The sequence below is a fragment of the Sebastes fasciatus genome, chromosome 17 (assembly GCF_043250625.1).
Source record: "Sebastes fasciatus isolate fSebFas1 chromosome 17, fSebFas1.pri, whole genome shotgun sequence".
Taxonomy (NCBI): domain Eukaryota; kingdom Metazoa; phylum Chordata; class Actinopteri; order Perciformes; family Sebastidae; genus Sebastes; species Sebastes fasciatus.
In genome coordinates, this window is record NC_133811.1 from 11261912 (window position 1) to 11282341 (window position 20430).

Here is a 20430-nt window from a genome sequence, read left to right on the forward strand (position 1 = left end):
ACATACGTACACAGGCATAAATTACAAAAAAGGAACAATAACGTTGTAAACGGTCCATGACCAGCTCCACTGGATCTTGTGTTTTTACTAAAAGATGAAATAATAAAGCCGAGTCAGAGCAAACATACAAAGCCCTGTGTGTCCCATGTTCAGAGTGAAACTGTCTGCGCAGTGAGTTAAGTATTTCTCAGAATCCAGGAGTGTTCAGAGCCAAAACACACTGGCTGTGTACAGACACATCTGGCCGGCGATTCATACACACATGAAGATATACTGTACATACACAGACTTATACACACAATATACTCAAATAAAAAACACGCAATTTAGGCCTTGATACAAGACACTTTTGATTAAGAACAACCTTGTTTTTTGCTTTTTCTTGGACTACAATCTGCAATTGTTTCATTTTCTTTATAGCTATTCTTCCCTTTGACCTTTGGCTTAACTGACTAAACCTAACCCTGTGTCTAGCGTCACGTCAGCGTCGCATTATGACAGCGTTGGTTTAACATTGAGCGACTCTCTATACCGGCTCCGTCCTGATCGTGAAGCGTTGAGCAGCAAAAGAGCAGTTAAACTTTCTGTGGAGTTCTCCTGTGATATGTGTGAGTATTCCTGATCTATATTTTCCATCGACACTGATGCATATATTAATTTGCAACAGGTTACAGCTTTCTCTGAGCCCGAGCAAGGCCTGTACTAATTAGCCCATTTTGACCAATAGATGATGATCTCACACGAAACAAGGAATGTTCTCCTGCAGTTAATAAAGTTTGAGATTTAAAAAAAAAAAAAATTGTTTACTATATGAAACTTTAAAACTTTATTTGCATACCACATTTCAAAATGGAATCAATAAACAAACAGAAACAAATGAGAAAACATGACATTGAGACAATGCAATCAAAGAAGAAGGGAAGATGATGAGAAAATATAAGATAATTTGATAAAAGTTTAATAAATAAAAGGGTAAAATAATGATAAATCCCTCAAATATGTAGTACATTGTAGTAATATAGGAAAGTAGTAGTGTTTATTGGCCATCTTGCCATACCCATGTAAACCTTGTGTTTACATGGGTATTATAAAAAAAATAGACTAAATAAGCGCTTCAGTTCGTGGTTACGCCCGTGAGACGCAGCTGAGATACAAGCCTGCATGGAGCCGGCGAAGACAGCATAGATTAACATAAGAGCGTATCTTTTGCGTAAGACGCGCGAGTGAAAAACGCAGCTGATACACTTGCGGGTTGGGGTTGGTTAGGGTTAATAAACGTTGGTTACTCCATGTAAAATTCATCACATGAATCTCTTTCTCTTCTTGTACTTTTAGCATAACTATTTAACACTATTTATATAACTACTCTGCACATAACAGTGAACAAAACCATGTTCTCTACTGCAAAAATTCAATTTGCACATACAATATATGGTTGCAATAAGTTCCATATATACAGTATCCTTTTATGCAACATGGAGGCTTTAAACATTGAACATGTTATAGTGAGGGAGGGTGAACTGCTCCTTTAAAAACATGACATGAAATATTTTTTTTGCAGCAGGAATTCCTGAGAGGGTGTGGTTGCTGCTGGGTTGTTTGGGACTGGACAAAAACAGGCCACAAGTTTCCATCCATCCATCCAACCATCACTCTTTCTTTCTTTCTTTCTTTGTCTCTCCATTTAGAGGAACTATCTGCCTGTTTTCAATCTCTCCGGGGGGTCGTTTAAATGAGGCGCTTACGTCACAGCCAGGAAACCTGAGGTGACCTCTGTCAAATCTTTATTAAAATAACAGGATTGGCACCGGCATAACATCTAATTAAGAGAGTCTGAAAACAGAGTGGTAATTCTCTCTGGTGAAACCGTTTCTGAGAACAACAGGGATTAAGAACGTACTTGTGCAGTCCAACTCTAAGGCTTTTGGGAGTGTGCAAGAATTGTTAACTTTTGAAAGGTCATAAAACTTATTTTATAATAGGAAGCAATCTTAATATTTACTGTAGTACTTCAAACTAACATTTACATCACACCATTAACTGTCTTAAATGGACACACATACTGTACACACACACACACACACACACACACTGATGCCTCATAGCAGTAACAACATTAGCTTCACATCTAAGCTTTATATGTTTGGGTTTAGAGCGAGCTTCAGGTGAACAGAATGTCCTCTTGGAGACTTTATGATAGACGGTTGGGCTAAAAGTGGCACCAGTAAGAGCTGGGTGAGCCTCTACTGGAGAGAGATGAGTAACACCAGAGGAATGCTACAATTTATACTGACTAGTGTGGTGGATAATACGTTGGTGTACTTACTGGAACTAAGTGACATCCACGTATACTAACATGAGTCTACAGCCGTGCTAGCAGCTCTGTGAGGCTGTATTTAGATACAGTGCTTTGAGCTAAATGCAAAAACATCTTAGTTTAGTGTGTTGACATGCTAACAGTAATTAGCACTAAAATCAAAGCACAGCTGAGGTTGATGGGAATGTTATTTATTTTGCAAGTATTTGGTCAGAATTGGACTTATGTTTAGATGAGGAATTAAAGGATCACCAAAGTGATTACAATTGATTCCTGAGTGGGACAGGGATGTCTGTACCATATTTCACGACAATCCATCCAATAGTTGTCAAGATATTTCATTCAAAACCACAAATGTCAACCTCATGGTGGCGCTAGTGGAAAAGTCAGGTGATAATCAAAGTTAGAGGGTACATCGTCTGTGAACCATGAATGTCCAAAAAATGGGCCAATCTATCTTGGATATATTGGAAAATTTCACGGGATAAGTGAAAATTTTAACCTGGTAGCGGCGCTACAGTATAAGTCAAGGAAGATAAGTGGTTAAGTGGACGCCAAGGGTAACTGTAGTGGTTTTGATGCCAAAAATAAAATGACGCCAAGGGGTGTAACAAAGCGGCAACATGCTGCTAGGGACCATGAATGTTTGTACATAATTTCATCTTAATCCATCCAATAGTTGTTGAGATATTTCAGTCTGGACCAAGGCGGTGGTCCAGAGCAGTGCTACTAGCATGACTAACAATTGCAAAACCATTTCCTAAAACAAGTGAACAATACATCTGGCTCTTGCGCCACTGACTCTGCAGTCACTTAATCCTCCCTCCACCATTGTGTAAATCAATTCCATTTCTTGAACTAGGAGGAACTGTGTCGACACACGCATGCACACAAACATAAACACCAATACACTGATGTAAACTGAGTCTCTATGGTTAAAGATTTACAGATCAACATGTAGATGAAGTCTGTCACCCATGACTGAACCCACAGTATGATCCTCACTGACTGAGCATGTGATCTCATTTCTGTCAGCTCATCTCTCCATATCAGCTGTTTTCATCTGCAGTGTCCCTTCATGGGAACTGGCTGTGTCACAGTATAAAGGTGATTCGCTGAACAACAACAAAAGAATCAGGAAAGGTTGATGCAATACTAAAAAACCTGGGTTCTGTCTCATCATGGTGAAACTTCCCAACAAAGACTCAATTGTTCTTTCAAAAAAGTAGCCCAGTTTGAAAAGAGTTTTGGGTGAGATAAAAAAAAAACTAATCAAAGCGCTGTGGGAACAAGCTGTAGCTGCTCTGTGTCTCTTTAAGGGTGAGCGTGTCATCTTTAAATAGAGGACATTCTTAATCCAGAACAGTGGAAAAAGACACTGAAGAAGGACATGGGGGGCCCCCCTCCCCTTATATTAAGTGATCTCTTAAGACCATGAAAAGCCAACTGGTACAAACACTGGGTGGTTGACGACAGTAAGAAGATGGCGGCTGACAATTATGTAGCAGAGCCACTCTCTTTAAAATAAACAACCGATAAGGCCACTGTCATTAAAACACACTTAGCCATAGTGAGACAATGCTTTATGATGTACGACATGACAGACGACAGGGAACAACAAAGTGAGAGAGAACAGAAGTTGGAAAAGTGGGTTTGTTATCAGTTCAAAACGTGCAACTGAGGAAATGTTCCAGGGGAAATTGAAGTAGCAATGTTCTCTCCGATCACAATAAATAGTGGTTAAGGTGCCCTTGAGCAAGGAATTTGTTCTCTTATTATCTCAGCAGTACAGATTGGTACAGATTGCCCTCAGAGTCGTGTGCAGGTAGGCAATCCTGGCTGTATGGGTTGGAGCTGCTACAGTAGTGTCCCACTATCACAATCACCCTTCGCATTAAAACGAACGCTTGTGATGATTGGCAGCGAGTAAAACTATACAAGTAGGCATTTTTTTCTAGATCTGGGCACAAAAAGGATCGATTGCAGGTATCATTTGACTGGAGAAGTTTCGATATTACATGGTATTGGGTTATTTCGGTCGATAACTTAAAGGTATCGAGTACAGATACCCAGCCCTACTAAACATACACATGTATGGAATTTTTCTGTCATGTCATAAATAAATGCAGATAAAACTTGTCCTAATCACTGAATGTTTTGGGAGCTTGTTTTCAAAATCTACAGATGTTGGTGTTCCCACTGATGCACAGTACATGTATGGATTCTTTAAGTCTTGGTACTTTTTTTTTTCTGGCATTTTTAAACATTTCAGATTTTGTATTAGTGCTCCTTTAAATGCTTGTTTCCCATTAGTACATATTACTGTATGCAAATTTAATGCATTTATAAGAGACATCTTGGATGCAGACAAAAATAGTGGCTGCTACTATTTTGGCTGTACATGCAGGCTGGTGGGTCTTATTTTGGGTCACATATTATGTGCTACCATTTTTTTTGTCTCAAAAATACACAACGAAAACTGTGACTGCTGTACCGTCTTCTAAATTAAATCATTTTCTAAATAAAACACTTGTTGAGCTGGTAGTGTAACTACAATGGTTTTTTTTTGTGTTGGATGTGCGCTATTTTATTTTTTATTGGTACTATTTAGCAGCAACGTCTTAACCTTACTATATTTCAAAATCCCCAAGGAAAAAATCTTAAATCCTTGAAGGCCGAATGTGGTGAGACCACTAAAATCAAATAAAACTATGAGTGCAACCACAATGGAACCACACATAAAGGCGCTTTTAAATGAAATGCAAGGGTTCCTTTCCCTATTCCTGGAAAAAACATTTTTAGAGCAAACAATAGACCAAATGTACATTTTGTTTTGAATGGGATATGCAGCCTACTATGAAGATGCACTTAATGTCAACACAAGTGTCGGAAATTACACTAAAATAGATGATCCCAGAACAGATTTCCTCATAGGGCGTTCTCCACCAAAGTCCAATTTTGAGCCAAGAAATAGTATTGTGCCGCCAGCCTTATATGGCAAAAAGGGTTTGTAATTTGAACAATATGAATGTCAGAAACCCTGTACGTTTCACACAGGAAAATAAAAAAAAAACATTGATGAATTCAGCTTTATATGTTTGTGAGACCGATTAAAGGATGGAAAGAGAAGAGAACCAGGAGGAAGAGGAGGGCACACTGACTGCACTGGTGATTTTGGACAGTACTGCAGTTTGGAGCAGACAGTAACAGACCAGTCCAAATGAATGTCCAGCATATGGCCTGTCTCAGTGGGATATCCAGTCCTCAACCACAACTCCCCCTTAAATATTTGCTTTCCCCTTGTCTCTTCTCTACACCCACACACACAAACACTGATGATCTCTCCATCCTCTAGGAAGGAAATGATAGAAAAGAGACTGAAAAGATGATGATTTTTGTGGCAGGCAAGCGAGGGAGATCCCAGTGGCTGTGTGGGCGTGCAACAGCACAACAGGGTTGAACAGCGTGTTGAAACAGTTAATTCCTGAACATAACTTCATGTAAATCTCTCTCCCAAAGCCTTGACTTGCCAAAACACAGAGTCGCAGTGGTCAACTAGGGGGGAATTAGATAAACATTACATCTTTTCTTGAGAACAAGCGACGTAATCTTGGAAACACTGAATCAGAATCTCAAAGGAATGGCCGTCATTATTTTACAGGGTGTTAACTGACAATAAAAGTATACGTAGTAAAAAGGATCTTGTAAATACTCTGAAGTGGGATTCGCAGTAAATGAACCTCATATTGTTTTGTTCATTTTATAGCACACAAACAGGCTAAACAGCCATTCTCTTTCTACCTCTAATAACAAATAATAAGACAAACACAGAGAAAAGCGTGTGAAAAGTCATCCACCGCATTACGGTAACCTTGTATAATGTCTGTAATGTAATTGCTATATACATATAAAAGCCGACAGAAAGAGGGTTGAGAGGTTGAAACTGTTTCTTAACTAAACTAGTTGTTAGACACTCAACATTTCCTTTTATGTTAACCTTAGGGTGACTTAAAATTAAACTATGAGGCCATCTAGTGGTGTCTGCCTGTTATATCTCTTACTATATACAGTATTGAGAAATATTCAAAAATAGTGTGTAATGAAAGGTATGAAATATGAAAATTAAGGCAAAAATTATAAATATAACCCATAAAAGGGATGTCATTTCATAAACAGAAGTCTGTTTTGGGAGTAAAAATAATGAAAACGTGGAGTATTTGCAGCTCAAGATGGATACAGGTCACAGAAATCTTTTCACTGGTCTGTGTTTCTCAACACTTCACCATCTCCATCGTCTCCTCCTTTAACCCTGGGATATTTCACCTTTCTTCTACATCTGCCACATGTTTTCGTCTTTTACAACCTTGTCTCATCCTCTCTGCCCTCTCTTCAGACTACAGAAGAAAGACCACCTGTGCTCTGTTGTTGGGGTCACAAGTTTAAGTGAAAACCAATCCTCCCGTGGGAAGCGGCCAGAAAAGTGAGGGGTGCTATTTAAAGACCCCTCGATAATGAGGAGGGACGGGAGGGATCCTGGAGCCATGTTCTCTTTCATCATAAACACACTCACACACTATAAACCCTGCACACATACCTCTCCACAGCCATAATAAATGCATCCAGCTGGAACTCCACCAGTCAAGTTGGCATTATAGAGCAAAAAACAAGCAAAAAAGAGACGCCTGTGTGCTACTACTCTACTGATGCAAATTGATGATCTTCCCAAACTTTTCTCAAAGGGCCAGTGTTTAGCATTTCGGGGGATCTATTTGCAGAAATGGAATATAATATTCATAACTATGTTTTCATTAGTGTATTATCACCTGAAACTAAGGAATACTAACGAATCATCGTGTTTTCGTTAGCTTAGAATGAGCCCTTCATATCTACATAGGGAGTGGGTTCTCTTCGCGGAGTCTGCAATGCTTCTACAGTAGCCCAGAATGGACAAACAAACACTGGCACTAGAGAGAGACTTTTTATGTGACCTGAAGGCCACCGTATTTCTCCGACACGCTTGTGAAACTACGTTAACGTGAGCCGCCGAGTGCAAAAACGTGGTACTGCCAGCCACCGTCTGACTTCTGTTGCTCCTAAAGTAGTGTTATTATGGTGAGGATGGCCTCTGAGCGAGGCGAACGGCTTTACCACGGTTTTACACTCGGAGGCTCACGTTACCGCAGTCTTGGAAAGGGAGAAGTGAGCAGAGGGGTACTCACTTGGTTGCAATCTGCAACCACACCACTAGATGTCGCCAGATCCTACACACTGTACCTTTAGAACAAATAAAAATCCAGTGAATTATTTAATTGTAATTTCTAATGCAGTTTCCCCTTCAGTTTTATCTGAAACTACAGTAATATCTTGAAATACAGCAGATTACTCCTCGTATATCAAGATAATGTCACTTGATTAATGAAAATGCAAGTTTTCTGACAAGAAAAACAACTTTCAGTGAGGTCGTTGCGAGGTCCTTTTGTTCCTTCCAACAAATATAAAATTAGACTAACTGGTTATAAATTACATTTGGCTACCATGTGTTCAGGATCATTCTTAGAGATCCATTTTGGCAAAGTCTCTCGGGTTCAAACAGTCTGCCGTGGCTCCTCTTTCTGCCAGTGTTTATTAATAAACCTAAACAGAATTGAGGTAGTCATGGCCACACATAGCAGCACACTGACTGAGAGAGTGAGAGAGAGAGAGGAGGCTGGATCAACTGTCTTTACCCCCCCTCCTCCTCTCTAAGTTTATCTGCACACTCTGCTCCCGCTCACTCTTTGCTTTGTCGCTTGAACCTCAACTAATTTCTAACGGATTCATTGAGAGGATAACGCATAAGGCCAGAAGAAACAAGCATATATACAGAAGTAAGTACAATTATATTTCATGTTTACATGGTTTGTGTAATTGATTAAATCTGAATGGAAACTGCTGAAGAACACAAACCATTCATGCCGCTCCCAAGAGTCAACTTCCAAATAACTAACTCACTTATTTAGCTATTTAAAATCACATGAAGCTTAAAAGAAAGTTATTTTTTAATGTTTAACATAAGAAGAAAAGTGAGTGTTCTGAACGCTCAGCAGATATACTGTAGGCCTGTGCTGTATTTGGGTGGTGGAGGTCTAAAGGAATGTGACTTGTGCCTATGCCTGGCCTGCAGCAAGACAGCTGGTGACTGTCATGTCTTCCCCGGGGCTTTAGTCAGCCATGCGTAGCACAACACTGTCCAGTCCAGTAGATTTTAGTACTCAATATTATATTTTATTTATAAGATAGACTATCTTTATGATCTGACCTCATTTACCACAAATACTAGAGCTGCGTCTTGGTCGACGAAGATTTGGCGAGGAAACTGCAGCTATGAAACGAATGTCCCGCTTGTCTTCCGTGCCCTTTCTACATTACTAATCTCTGCCGATGACAGTATTGGGTCAATTTGATCAATTTACTCTCTGGGAGTCTCTGGCCAGTCTTGGCAAACACCTCAAAGGATGAAATTACAGCTACATTATTCACCAGGGGAGAGTGCGAATGCCCATCCGTCGGCACATTGACATGTTATGATAATCTGGTCTGTAATGTAATCCGTGTAATGCCACTTGTTGGAGCTCTAGAGCCGTTTGCGTGTGTTTATATAAGTGGTGTTGCAGATGCATGAGTAGGCTTGTTTGAGGTGTGTGTCTGATCATGACCAGCAGACAGTTGGTCCCTTGGGTATGTAGCCTTGCGGGACAGCTGCTGGTAGCACACCCTCTGCCCCCTTTGCCCAGCTCTACATGAAAGCATGTGTTAAAGACATCAGCATAAATTATACAGACGTCTGGCCAAAATATAAACCGAACTTCACTGTTGACATGTCATCAGCGCAGGCCAGGACTAGTATTTGTGACACGACTGCCATCAACTAAAGCTATCACGTTTAACATGTATTAGCTAGGCTGTCTAACATATTCCTATGCTTTTGTCAAGGGATGAGACGGTTGTAAAGGAGACTTATACATCAGAAGAGCCTAAACCAATGGAGGACGACAACGTTTCGTCTGCTGGGTTCGAGCCTCTCTTCATTAAAGAAGAGGATGCGGATCCGAACAGAACCCTCATGGAGCAAAGAGAGCGGAACACGGCACAACCTGGACTAACCTTCCCAGAAACACAGCTGAATCAATCAACCATAATTAAGCCATACTTACAAGAGATGGATGACTTGCTGAAAAGCTGTGAGGGGCTGACCGGTATCCCGTTTGGCTCTCACTTCTCAGCAAGTTTCAATGAAACTAGCCTGACTGAATCAACTCGTAGCCACAGCAAAGAGGAAGATGCAATGGAGAGCTATGGAGACCCTCCCCAAGCATATCTTTCCACAAGCTACATCGACACACACATGGATGGGGCTGAAACAGAACACCAGCCAGTGCAAGGCCAGTCGCCAGTCATAAACAAGTGTGGAGTAACCGCAGAAGCTTCTCAAATGCCTCTCACTTCGGCGGGAAACAAGCTGAGTGAAACCATGGTGCAGTACGAGGGTCAGCTGTTGGGGATGCTGGCCATGCTGGAGAGCTGCATGGAAGAGACTGGGATGGACTTTGAGCCCCAAGGCTGGGCTACAGATGCAAGCCAAGAGTATGTACACATCAGTAAGAATCCTCAACTTCATAGGGGTACAACTCTGGTGCCCGTTCAGCAAGAGAGGCCAATGAAGATGGAGACCCAGCCGATGCAATTTCAGTCCTGGGCTGGTCAACATGCTGGGGGAGATGAAGTTTCCAAGCAAAGCAGAAATGACGGAGCAGTGGGTTCGGCAACTAATGGAAGCCAGCGGAATCCTGTGCTTAGCTGTGACAACATGGCTGGCTTCTCAATGGAAACACTGGACTGGCAAGACCAGGGGGTTCTTCATCCTCAGTTCAGGTTTTCAGGGCCTTCAATGCCAATAGATAGTACAGAAAATGATCCAATGTGCTGTGAGGCGACAAAGACAGAAGACGACATGAAGGGAGACGTAATTGGGATTGAAGTAGACGACAATGAATTGCCAGCTGAAGAGAGACAGGGGCTCAACATGGACACCATCAATCTGGGATCTGGCATGAGTGAACTAGGCGCACTAGGGTCTCAGATGGAGGAGTGCATAGTGGAGGTGCAGCGGTTAGAGAAGAGGAGGATGGAGCTGCTGACGGAGGTGCTGGAGTTGAGAGGGAATAGAGACAGAGAGGGGAGCAATGAGGAAGAAGAGGAGACAATTGATAGCAAAGTGTCAGAGCTGATGAACGCACTGAAGAAGGAGGAAGAGGGGAGAAGAGAGGAGAGGAAGAAAGAGATTCAGAGCCTCAGGGAGGAGAGAGCGGCGGAGGAGAAGATGCTGTGGAAGGTGAACCTGGAGAGACAGGGGCTGTACGAGGAGCTTAGAAAGCTGAAGAGGAGGCTCTTCGCCATGGCGAGGGACTGCGCTCAAAACCAGGCTGCCCTAAACACCCAGCACCGTGAGGTGGAGCTGCTAAAGAGAGAAGAGGTAAGAAACTCTTTATCTGTGCATCACATTTCAGAGGAAAGCTGGACATAAAAATGTCTTTCTTCCAGGAGAAGCTGCAGTCGCTGGTGCTCCAGCTGACAGAGGAGGGCTCCCAGCTCAGGGCAGCTCAACAACAACAGCTCTTAGATCTGCAAGTACAGCTTCACACCCAGAGCTCCACTCAGACCTCCAACACCCAAGACGAACTGACCCAGTGCAGGAGGCACTCCTGTGGAGACATCCAGCAGTATCTGCAGGGCGGGCTGAAAGCGCTGGAGGACAGGTACGGTCACTGTCTAGTGCTGCTTTTGCCAGACTAAAAATCATGTTTTAAAAGTTGTTACTACACGGCTTTGTTGAATACTCGATTCTGATTGGTCAATCACGGCGTTCTACCGTCTGTTATTTCTTTATAGTGGACTGTTGCTATTTATAACAGACCATTGCTATGAATGCAGTTCTGATGTTTTTAGTTTTTGTGTCAAATTATTGATATCTTAAGTAGCCGTGTAATAAGTGGGATAATGTACAGCTAGTGGGTCATTGTTGTGAAATAAACCCCTTCAGGGTGGTCCTCGACGCTCCCATTCAGGGCCATACAAGACCCCTCCGCTTCTTATCGGGGTCTGCATCGCCCTGAATGGGGGCGTCAAGGACCACCCCTCATCTTTTATTATTTTTTGTTACACTTTAAACACAGACCTTGAAGGCCTTTACACACCGAGGCGTTTTTTTTCATGCAATTCATTTTGTACGTTAATATATTTTTTGTCAGTTGTTTTTGTCATGAATACTTTTACACAAAATGCAAATATAACGCAGCGAAAAAGCGACACTTTTTGACACAAGGTACATTTTTTAGAGCTTTCACACAGCGAATAAAAGCATTAACCAATCATGTGGTGCAGAAACGGCTGAGTTGCGCCTATATTTATGAAACAACACGGAGGCTCCATAGAACAAACCAGCATGGCAAACTTTATTACTCTTTTCAACAAAGGCAGATCCACTCCTTCCGTTCTTACCTTTCACATTAAAAGCCCTAGATATATAATATTAACAGGCGAGTATTTTACATTTTCATGTTGTGTCTGATTAAATGTATGTATCTCATTGAACTTTTAACGGTTGTCTTGGCCAGGTATGAACCCATTTTGCTCATATTGCTGAAGAGAAGGGACACAACAGCCGCAGCACTGGTGAAAGCCAAAGAGCAGGCCCAGGAGCTGAGGGCCCAGCTGAGACCCCTAAAGGAGGAGATCCAAAAGTTGAATCTCCAGAGGGCTTGCCTGGAGGAGAAACTCAAACTAATTCACTTACAGAGGAGAGAGGATATGGGGCAGTACAAGGTAAGCAAGATGGCGAAGGCAGAGCCAGAAGGTGGGGGCTTAGGAAGTAGACAAACTGTCCCTTAACTGTACATCAGTAAAAAGCACTCTCATTTAATACACAAAACTATAACGTTATATGCCGTTCTTACAGGAGACAGTGTACTTTCTGGAGGACAGCAGCAGAGAGCTGAAGGCAGAGTTAAAAATTCAGAAGAGACAAACCAAAGAGATAGAGGAGCTGAGAGACAGCCTAAACAAACAACTACAACTTTACAGGTAAGACTTGTTATTCTGTATCATACTTTAAAAAATCATCTAGGGAATAGCTCTAATTAAAACATTTTTTTCTTACAGGGCTGCCATTGAGGACCATAACAAGTGTGACGATGAGGAGGAAACATGATTGTATGATCTTGATTAAAAAAAACCTGAGTTCTGTGATTTAATAACAAACTGATTATTTTTTATCTGCAACATAGTGAACTCCAAGATTCAGTTACTGCACTTTACACACATTAAGAGACATGCTGTTGTTAAAACAAATAACTAAAAATTGACTAGTTTTATTTTAGAACAGACTGCAGCTTGTAGAGGGTGTTTTTATTATGAATAAAGGCTTTGTGTTCGTTGTAATCCATGTGCGACTGACGAGTTAATGTCTCTGCATGAGGAGCGGAGAGGGCTTCATGTACTTATAAGGGCAACATGGCTGAAGAACTAAACAGTGGGACACAGACTAATAGTGTGTGAGTAAGTTTGAAGCGTCGAGACATCACAAAAAAAAAAGGTCTGAGTTAAGTGTCAGGAGGTGTAACCGACTCTTTCACCGAAAGGATTATTTAGGGTTGTTTAAAAATACTTCCAAGCTTAGCAAAGCGCTGATCGTATTGATGACATAAAAAAGTAACACATTCATATTGAGAAATGTTAACAAAGCAGACCCAAAGACCAATGAAACACATTTTATTAAGAATGCACTCACTGTACAATTACAAAATATTGAACATAAAAAAAGTTCAACCGCTAATCTACATCACGACAACATTTAAATGATTAATGTATGACTACGATGAGGGGAGGTGGGAACACAAATGGACATTTGAAAACCAAGTCAATTTATTCAGAAGCAGCCGGTGTAAAAATCCAGAACAATTAGGTGATGACCAGACTGAAGCAGGGAAAATATGAGACATTTTAGGACCATATGTTAGCCTGCAAACAACCTCTATCACAGTCTGAGTAACTGTCACTATGCTGGACTGCATTTTACTTAAAACATGATTCTTCTGCAACATTTCCAACATGTGCAGAGGGAGCTGTTTACACTCTTTAACAGCAGGTTATTGTGAATTACCACTTAGTGTGGGCTTTCAGTATGATCACCATCTTCAGTTCTAGACGAGCATTTAATTTATAATTAAAAAGGTGTTCGCTAAAACATTTCAGTGTACGAGGGAGAGCCAATTTGATTACAAAAATATATCTTTTCTGCGCAGTGCGACACACATGAGCGAGATTCTTCCGGGAATAAGTTACTCAGTTAAAAGGAGAGTTCTTCACTGTGAGTATTGAAAAAAGGGATAACATGATTATTGTCTTTCTTGTATTTACAGTGATTTACAGCATACGGTGTCCCACGGTAAAGTAGAGAAAGGAAGGTGGGAAGCGGTAGCTGCATGGAAGTACGGAGGTGGCAGTTTGTGATGAGGTTGTAGGTTAAGAGGAAGTTACACTGTAGCTTCAGGGTCTGTTGAACCCTCTGGATCTTCATCGTTGTAGATGTTCTCAGCCTAAAAAGAGTCAGTGTGTCAATCATTCAGCCACATACTGTCAGGTTGTATTTAAAAGTCAGTGGAATTTTTTAATTCCAGGACAACCAGAAAAAGATTAACTGTGGGGCTTTCAAAGAGCCACATTTTACCAACTACATGTTTAACTTCTAGCTTTTCTGACAGCTATCACAGTAATGTTACAGCAAAGACATTTTAGTAGTGTAGAAAAGTATTATAAAGTGAAGGAAGTAAACACACAACTGGGCTAGTACACTTACCATTCCTGTCTTCTGTCTCCTCACTTTGCCCTGACTGAATCCCTCCAAATGATATATCAAAAATCCATCTTGACTGAGATTTCCTATTTGCAGTCCTTAGCTGAAATGTCAGGAACTTCCCATCATACGACTTTTCCCTGCAAATTCACTGTCGCCTGCTCTGATCCACATGTTATCGCTTTGGTAAGAGACATCCTGAGAGCAGAGTCGCCTGCCGTCTGTGATATAAACATGTTGCTGCAAAATTCATCACCTCCTATATTGTCTTTGCGGGGAAATACTTCCCTCTAAGAAGGAATTGTGTCCTCTGCCTGTCCGTTGCTAACATGCTTTAATAAAATGTGGGCTCAGCCGTCTTACCATCTGCCAGACTTGCATAATGTTGTCTTCAGACACCGAACAGATGACCCAGGGCTCGTTGGGATTCCAGGAGAAGTCAGAGATCTTAGCGGTGTGGCCACCATGGATAAACTAGTAGATAGAAGAAAAGCCACCACTTTCATTATTATGATACAAGCTGGTGTTAGCAATAATAGAGAATCTCAACTTCTAAAGTTCAGCAGGCTTCAATGAGACTCACCAGTAGCTCGGGTGGGCCATCCTCTGCATCTTCTGGTGACTGCTCCTCTCCGATTTTACTACAAAAAACAAGCAGAAGAGTTAAATTTGGTACCAAACAATGTTACAGTGTGACTAACCCCCGATGTCCTCACTGGCTAGAATTGCAGGGGATCATCTCTGGCAACTGCAATGGAGCCTGAACACAACAAAGCTGAATTCGGTGGAGATTGATGTTAAGTTGTTTACCTGAGGTCCCAGACATTGAGGCGGCGGTCTGTTCCACTGGATGCCAGTATGGTCTCATTATGAGGTGACCACTGAACCTGCAACAGTCAGTCAGAGATTCAAATTAGGTCACCTTGAACAGCAACGCAGACGTACCATACTGAAAATCTCAAGAATTTGTCAGGAACATTTATCTTAGCGTACATGTGAAGTGTTGATAATTCGGATTTATGATAATTTTTTTACTTATACATCAGAGATTCTTACAAGCACCAGGAAACAGTTTTGTCCTTACAACTTGAAACTGCATCATTGTGATCCAAATTCATCCTTTGTCTTTTAACTGACTCTACAGATTTGCACACAAGACATGCTGCTATCATTATTTCAATAAAATGTCACTGATAAATATCCTACCTGGAAGATCTCATCCTTGTGTGACTCGAAGGAATGCAGCTTCAGTTTCAGGTTTCTCAAGTCCCAAAGAGCCACAGTCTATGAGCGGGAGAAAGATACAAAACAGCAACACTATAAATCAGTATTCATTTAGTCAAAGAGTTATTAAATGCACATGATATCGCAGAATTAAACACCATGTTGTAAATTAAACTAAATAACAACAATTAAGATATGGTGGCATATTGTATTACCTTGTCTGCAGAGCCGGAAGCGAGGATGAACTCGCTGTAAGGGTTGAATGACAAACAGTTGACCTCTGCTGTGTGGGCGTCTACTGCATGGCTGGGTTTGGATGTGTTGTTTGAACGAGTGTCCCAACTGAGGAGAAAAATGACAAATGTTCATAGACTGTGAAGATGCAAGATCATGTAACTTTTCAGGTGAACCGTTTCATCTGCCTGCCAGATTTGACTGATCAGCAAGCTTCTTACATCATGAGCTTCTGGTCATCTGCTACAGATCCGAAGAGTGACTCGTGAAGCAAGTGCCAGGAGACGTCTTCCACCACAGCAGTGTGACCAGTGAAGATTGTCTTTGCCTCTACTATCTTCCCCTCCTTTGGCACAGCACTGATGTCCCACAGACAGATTGTCTACAGATTTGAAAAGATGACATAAAAACCCATCAATATTCCAGATACCATGTTTGAACATTTCATGAAATACAGCATGAGTTTATTGTTAGGAGTATGTGCCACTAAAATTGGTAATCCAGTAAAACTCAAGAAGATACTTGATAATGTTTTAATACAGCAATGAAACCGGACTTTTTTCTTACATGGTCATCTGACGCACTAAGGAGAGAGCCGGACAGATTTGGATTCCAGGAGAGACCGTAGCCTTCTTTCTGATGGCCTCTGAGACGCAGATCAGGGTGACACTCTCCAGAAGCGTCTGTCGACAATGAAAATAATGCAAATTGTCCATTTCTTTCACAGCATGAACAAAAGCAGATACGCAGTAATGAGGATGTGTTAAACAAAATTCTTTCAGCTGGTCAAAAGGTACCAATTAGCCCTATTTACTTTCAAAATGTGTTCAAACAACATGCCACCTTTAGCAGTGTCTTGTGTTGTGTGTGATCTATGTACCTGGCTTGGAGGGGTGCTTGGTGTAGTCAAACACCAGCACTTCTGAGGTGGGGGTCTTGGTGGCGATGATGCAAGGGTTCTGGGGCATGTAGCGGGCACGGTTCACCTCTCCTTCATGGTTGATCTTGATTTCTATCTCGATCTTGCCACTCACTGAGCCGAAGCCTCCAAACTCTGCAGGGAAATACAAGAAAATATGTTTACAGACACAATACGGAGGCAAGACATACTTTTCTGCCCTGACCCACCAAGCCCACGGTTGGCCATTAGCCAGTTTGAGGCTGTCGTTGAACGTCTGTCGCCTTAGTTTTCGCAGTGTGTCCCGCACCGTCGGATCTAGTCGGATTGGCTGTTCAGCTTAAACGAATCGGAGCACGAGAAGAGAAACGGAAGTGAGGAAAGCAAGTAAACCGGTAAAGTCAAGAGGAAAAACACAGAAGGCTCTAATTTTCCATCATCATCTCATCTGATCATTCCAATACACAGATATTTTCAAGACATGGCCATCTGGAATGAAGCTAAGTGGTGAGTGAGAGTGGTGTGAAAATGGTCGGCAAACGCTGCCTTATTTCATGTATCATAACAACAGCTTGTACATCCGCCGTCTTCGGTCTTCCGCTTTCCCTTTATGAATGACGAATACAGACTACCGCTACCTGCTGGTGTGGAGTTATTTTATCTCACACAGGTGCAGAAAGTACGTCGTAGTCGGCCGTTGGCTGAAGTCTTTGTGGTTTGTTCGAGTGCAACTTTTTGGCCAAGACAAAGGCGACGTGAGGCAAGAGGTGGCCTTCGTCGCTGCTAGTTCTCTGATGCCGATATGGTGTGTTTGGGCCTTTAGGGAAATTGAGTTAGGAACAGTAAGTTTAAAAGGGTACAATTTACCCAAGAACACCAGAATGCCATAACAGTGGTTACTCATACCAAAGGAAACTATGTTACATGTAACAATCACATTTTAATGCTTTCTGAGGTGCCTAATAATAACTAAAACTGTCACTTTTTTCATTAAATGGCTTCAGAATATCATTCCATTATTATTATACCACATTAATCAGGTTATGTCCATGTTATCGGTCTCTTTGAAACACGTGGACCTCATTAATATACACTACATGAAAAGTCTGCCTGTCTGAACATTCACGCTTTAGCGTTTAGCATCTCCCACCTCCTTTTTCGCTGTCATAATGTGAGGCTTCAAACTGGGCGTCATCATTGGGTAGCTGAACGCTGGCAATGACCAGGTGATTCTGCTCATCAGATGTGTGAGTGCCCAACACCAGCCGGTGCACGCTGTAATCCTTCCCCTCTGGCCTGGTAATGGGAGGAAAATAGCTTTATCATTAATGTTATTCAGACTTTTAGGACAGAGTGCATGTTACTACTGGTCCAATGTGTGAAAAGCATGTACCTGGAGACATCAGGGAGCCACTGAGCAGTCAGGCTGGGCCACTCCAAAGCGTGGGTCATAACCAGGTCGTACAGAAAGGGAGTGTTTTTCTTCCAGATCTTGTACTCCTCGTTGATCACCCTCTCCTCAACCGCATCATCAAATGCTCCTGCTGAGAGAGAGGAGGACACAGAGTTGAGTAACAAATGTCAGCTGAAATTGTTGTGGAGCTATCATTCAACCATTTGCAAGATGCGTCTGATGTTATAGCTTTCACTGACTGAGCGTGCCAATTTAATATTTGAGAAGCTGCCAAGTGTATTTCAGATGGTCATTAGGCATTACTGATGTTAGTTAATGTTTTGGCACTTCCTCAACGACTATTGGAAGAGTTGCAAACGACATAATAATGACTCAAGGCAAGGCAGCTTTATTTGTGGAGAACATTTCAGCAAAAGGGCAATTCAAAGTGCTTTACATAAAAATTCAAGAACATTGCGACAAAATGCAAAAGAACATTAAGACATATTTAAAACTGTTATAAAAACATAAAAACATTAAAAGATTAGAAAATAAGAACGAGCTAAAAATAAAAGCTAGGGTAGAAGCTAAAATAGAGTATAACACACAAGAGGAAAAGCTGTAGTGCAGTGTAAGATCATTATCTGGTTTAATAAAAGGCAGCAGCAAACAGGAACGTTTTAAGCTTTAATTTAAAGGAACTCAGAGTTGGTCCTGCAGGTTTCTGGGAGCTTGTTCCAGATATTTGGTGCATAAAAACTGAACGCTGCTTCTTCTGCATGTTTAGTTCTGACTCTGGGGACACTAAGCAGACCTGATCCAGATGACCTGAGAGGTCTGGATGGTTCATAACATAGCAGAAGATCAGAAATGTATTTTGGCCCTAAACCGTTTAGTGCTTTGTAAACCAGCAGACGTATTTTAACCATCAATTCTCTGAGACAGGGAGCCAGTGTAGAGACCTCAGAACTGGACTGATATGATCCACAAGGCCTGACTGATGTTCACTATGTAGCAGTATGTTTTCAGATCACCGTTAGCTTACCAGGCTATCATCATTATGCTCTAGTGTTAACTATAATTATAACCTCAACTTGCAACGAGGGTGTATAGTATATAACACCAACTAGTGTTAAGAGAAGAACTGCGAAATGAAACGGAGGTTTTTACAGCTCACACATTGAAAATGCACCCGGCTTTTGTTGTGACTGATCACGGCCAGCTCAGCCGGGTAGCTAACTAGCTAGCTTAGACATGTCAGTTATCCCTCTGACAACAATGAGTGTCTTCAGCTCACCTTCCTTGTCCGCCATCGTGCAGGTATCTTAAGTAGCCGCTAGTCCACTTTAGAGACTTTATGATAATTGAGAGCCACAAAGCGTTAGTCTGAGGTGCTCCTCTCTGGTGTGCCCGCAGAGCCCCGCTGCTGTTAGAAGCACAGAGTGAAGGAAGCTAAGCTAAGCTAACAGCTAACAGCTAGCTAACTAAGCAGCCGACTGTGTAAAAGACGTGTGGGTGCGTTCGCGCGCTCTGTCCAAGCGGGAGGGCCGTCCTCCCATGAGCGCAGCGGCTGTGCTCGTGCTGACCAGCAGAGGGCAGCAGGAGGAACGTGTGATGCTGCTTTCACGTACCAACACAACCAGTGGGAACATAAGGCTATACATAAATTGCAAAAAAATAATGAATGAATGAATGAATGAATAAATAAATAGATGAATGAATGAATGAATTAATAGATAGATAGATAGATAGATAGATAGATAGATAGATAGATAGATAGATAGATAGATAGATAAAAAAAAATTAAAAAAAATAAAAATAAATAAATAAATAAAAATAAATAAATGAATTAATAAATAAATATATTTTTTTTGCTTTGTTTAGTCTGTATTCTTCTTTCTCCAAAGACTGACATTCACAAGAGCAGACATTAAAATAAAAAATATTTACTCTGTGGTGAATGCTCATAGACAATACACATTTTCAACTTACATCATTACAGAGGGTAGTTTAGTTTATTTATTGACTACACTGAGGGCGTTTTATATTTTAATAATTTATTTATTTATTGTGTTGAGTTGAATGTGCTACTTATTTTGTACTGTAATTACCTTGTGCCTGTTCTACCTTTTTTTTCTTTTCTTAAAGCTGACTCTGTGTAAACTGCTCAGAATTCCAATGTACTTAGGTGCAAATGGCAAATAAAACTCTTGAATCTTGAATGCTTTCTCCAAAGATTGACATTCACAAAAGCAGACATTAAAATAAAAAAGATTTACTCTGTGGTGAATGCTCATAGACAATATACATTTCAACTTACATCATTACTGACTTTCTGTCGGATCAGAACGGTTTTAAAGAAATAAAACACAGCTTAAGAGACGACCACAACAAACAACACATAATAGATGTAACTCACACTCTGCCTTTTATTTACTCCTCTACTACATGTTTTTTTTTTTTTTTTTTTACAT

At 41.2% G+C, this 20430-nt stretch overlaps 2 protein-coding genes across 5 annotated transcripts; one reads left to right on the forward strand and one right to left on the reverse strand.

The window, feature by feature from the left end:
- Positions 1-8045: 8045 nt before the first annotated feature.
- sync (syncoilin, intermediate filament protein) lies at positions 8046-12797 on the forward strand. The gene is made up of 6 exons (XM_074612743.1): positions 8046-8184; positions 9290-10829; positions 10898-11112; positions 11971-12178; positions 12312-12436; positions 12515-12797. The coding sequence occupies exons 2-6, from the start codon at positions 9339-9341 to the stop codon at positions 12561-12563; spliced, it is 2088 nt and encodes a 695-aa protein (XP_074468844.1). The 5' UTR covers positions 8046-8184; positions 9290-9338; the 3' UTR covers positions 12564-12797.
- A 309-nt stretch (positions 12798-13106) lies between these two features.
- On the reverse strand, positions 13107-19465 carry rbbp4 (retinoblastoma binding protein 4). Of its 4 annotated transcripts, none has more exons than XM_074612748.1 (12): positions 19254-19465; positions 17957-18104; positions 17714-17859; positions 16546-16719; positions 16233-16348; positions 15887-16047; positions 15647-15773; positions 15414-15491; positions 15018-15094; positions 14791-14848; positions 14571-14681; positions 13107-13950 (listed from the first exon to the last, which is right to left on the reverse strand). In XM_074612748.1, the coding sequence occupies exons 1-12, from the start codon at positions 19267-19269 to the stop codon at positions 13888-13890; spliced, it is 1275 nt and encodes a 424-aa protein (XP_074468849.1). In that variant the 5' UTR covers positions 19270-19465; the 3' UTR covers positions 13107-13887. The 4 variants fall into 4 exon arrangements, with proteins under 4 accessions (XP_074468849.1, XP_074468847.1, XP_074468848.1 ...); XM_074612746.1 differs by having other exon boundaries at positions 17714-17880; XM_074612747.1 differs by having other exon boundaries at positions 17957-18107.
- Between the last annotated feature and the right edge of the window lie 965 nt (positions 19466-20430).

Coding starts and splice junctions, on each gene's coding strand:
- sync (XM_074612743.1), top strand. CDS start 9,339: ATGGAGGACGACAACGTTTCGTCTGCTGGGTTCGAGCCTCTCTTCATT. Junction 10,830..10,897: donor AGCTGCTAAAGAGAGAAGAG/GTAAGAAACTCT, acceptor TCTTTCTTCCAG/GAGAAGCTGCAGTCGCTGGT. Junction 12,179..12,311: donor AGGATATGGGGCAGTACAAG/GTAAGCAAGATG, acceptor CCGTTCTTACAG/GAGACAGTGTACTTTCTGGA.
- rbbp4 (XM_074612745.1), bottom strand. Junction 16,349..16,545: donor CAAGCACCCCTCCAAGCCAG/GTACATAGATCA, acceptor CATTGTCGACAG/ACGCTTCTGGAGAGTGTCAC. Junction 15,492..15,646: donor CTTCCGGCTCTGCAGACAAG/GTAATACAATAT, acceptor TCCCGCTCATAG/ACTGTGGCTCTTTGGGACTT.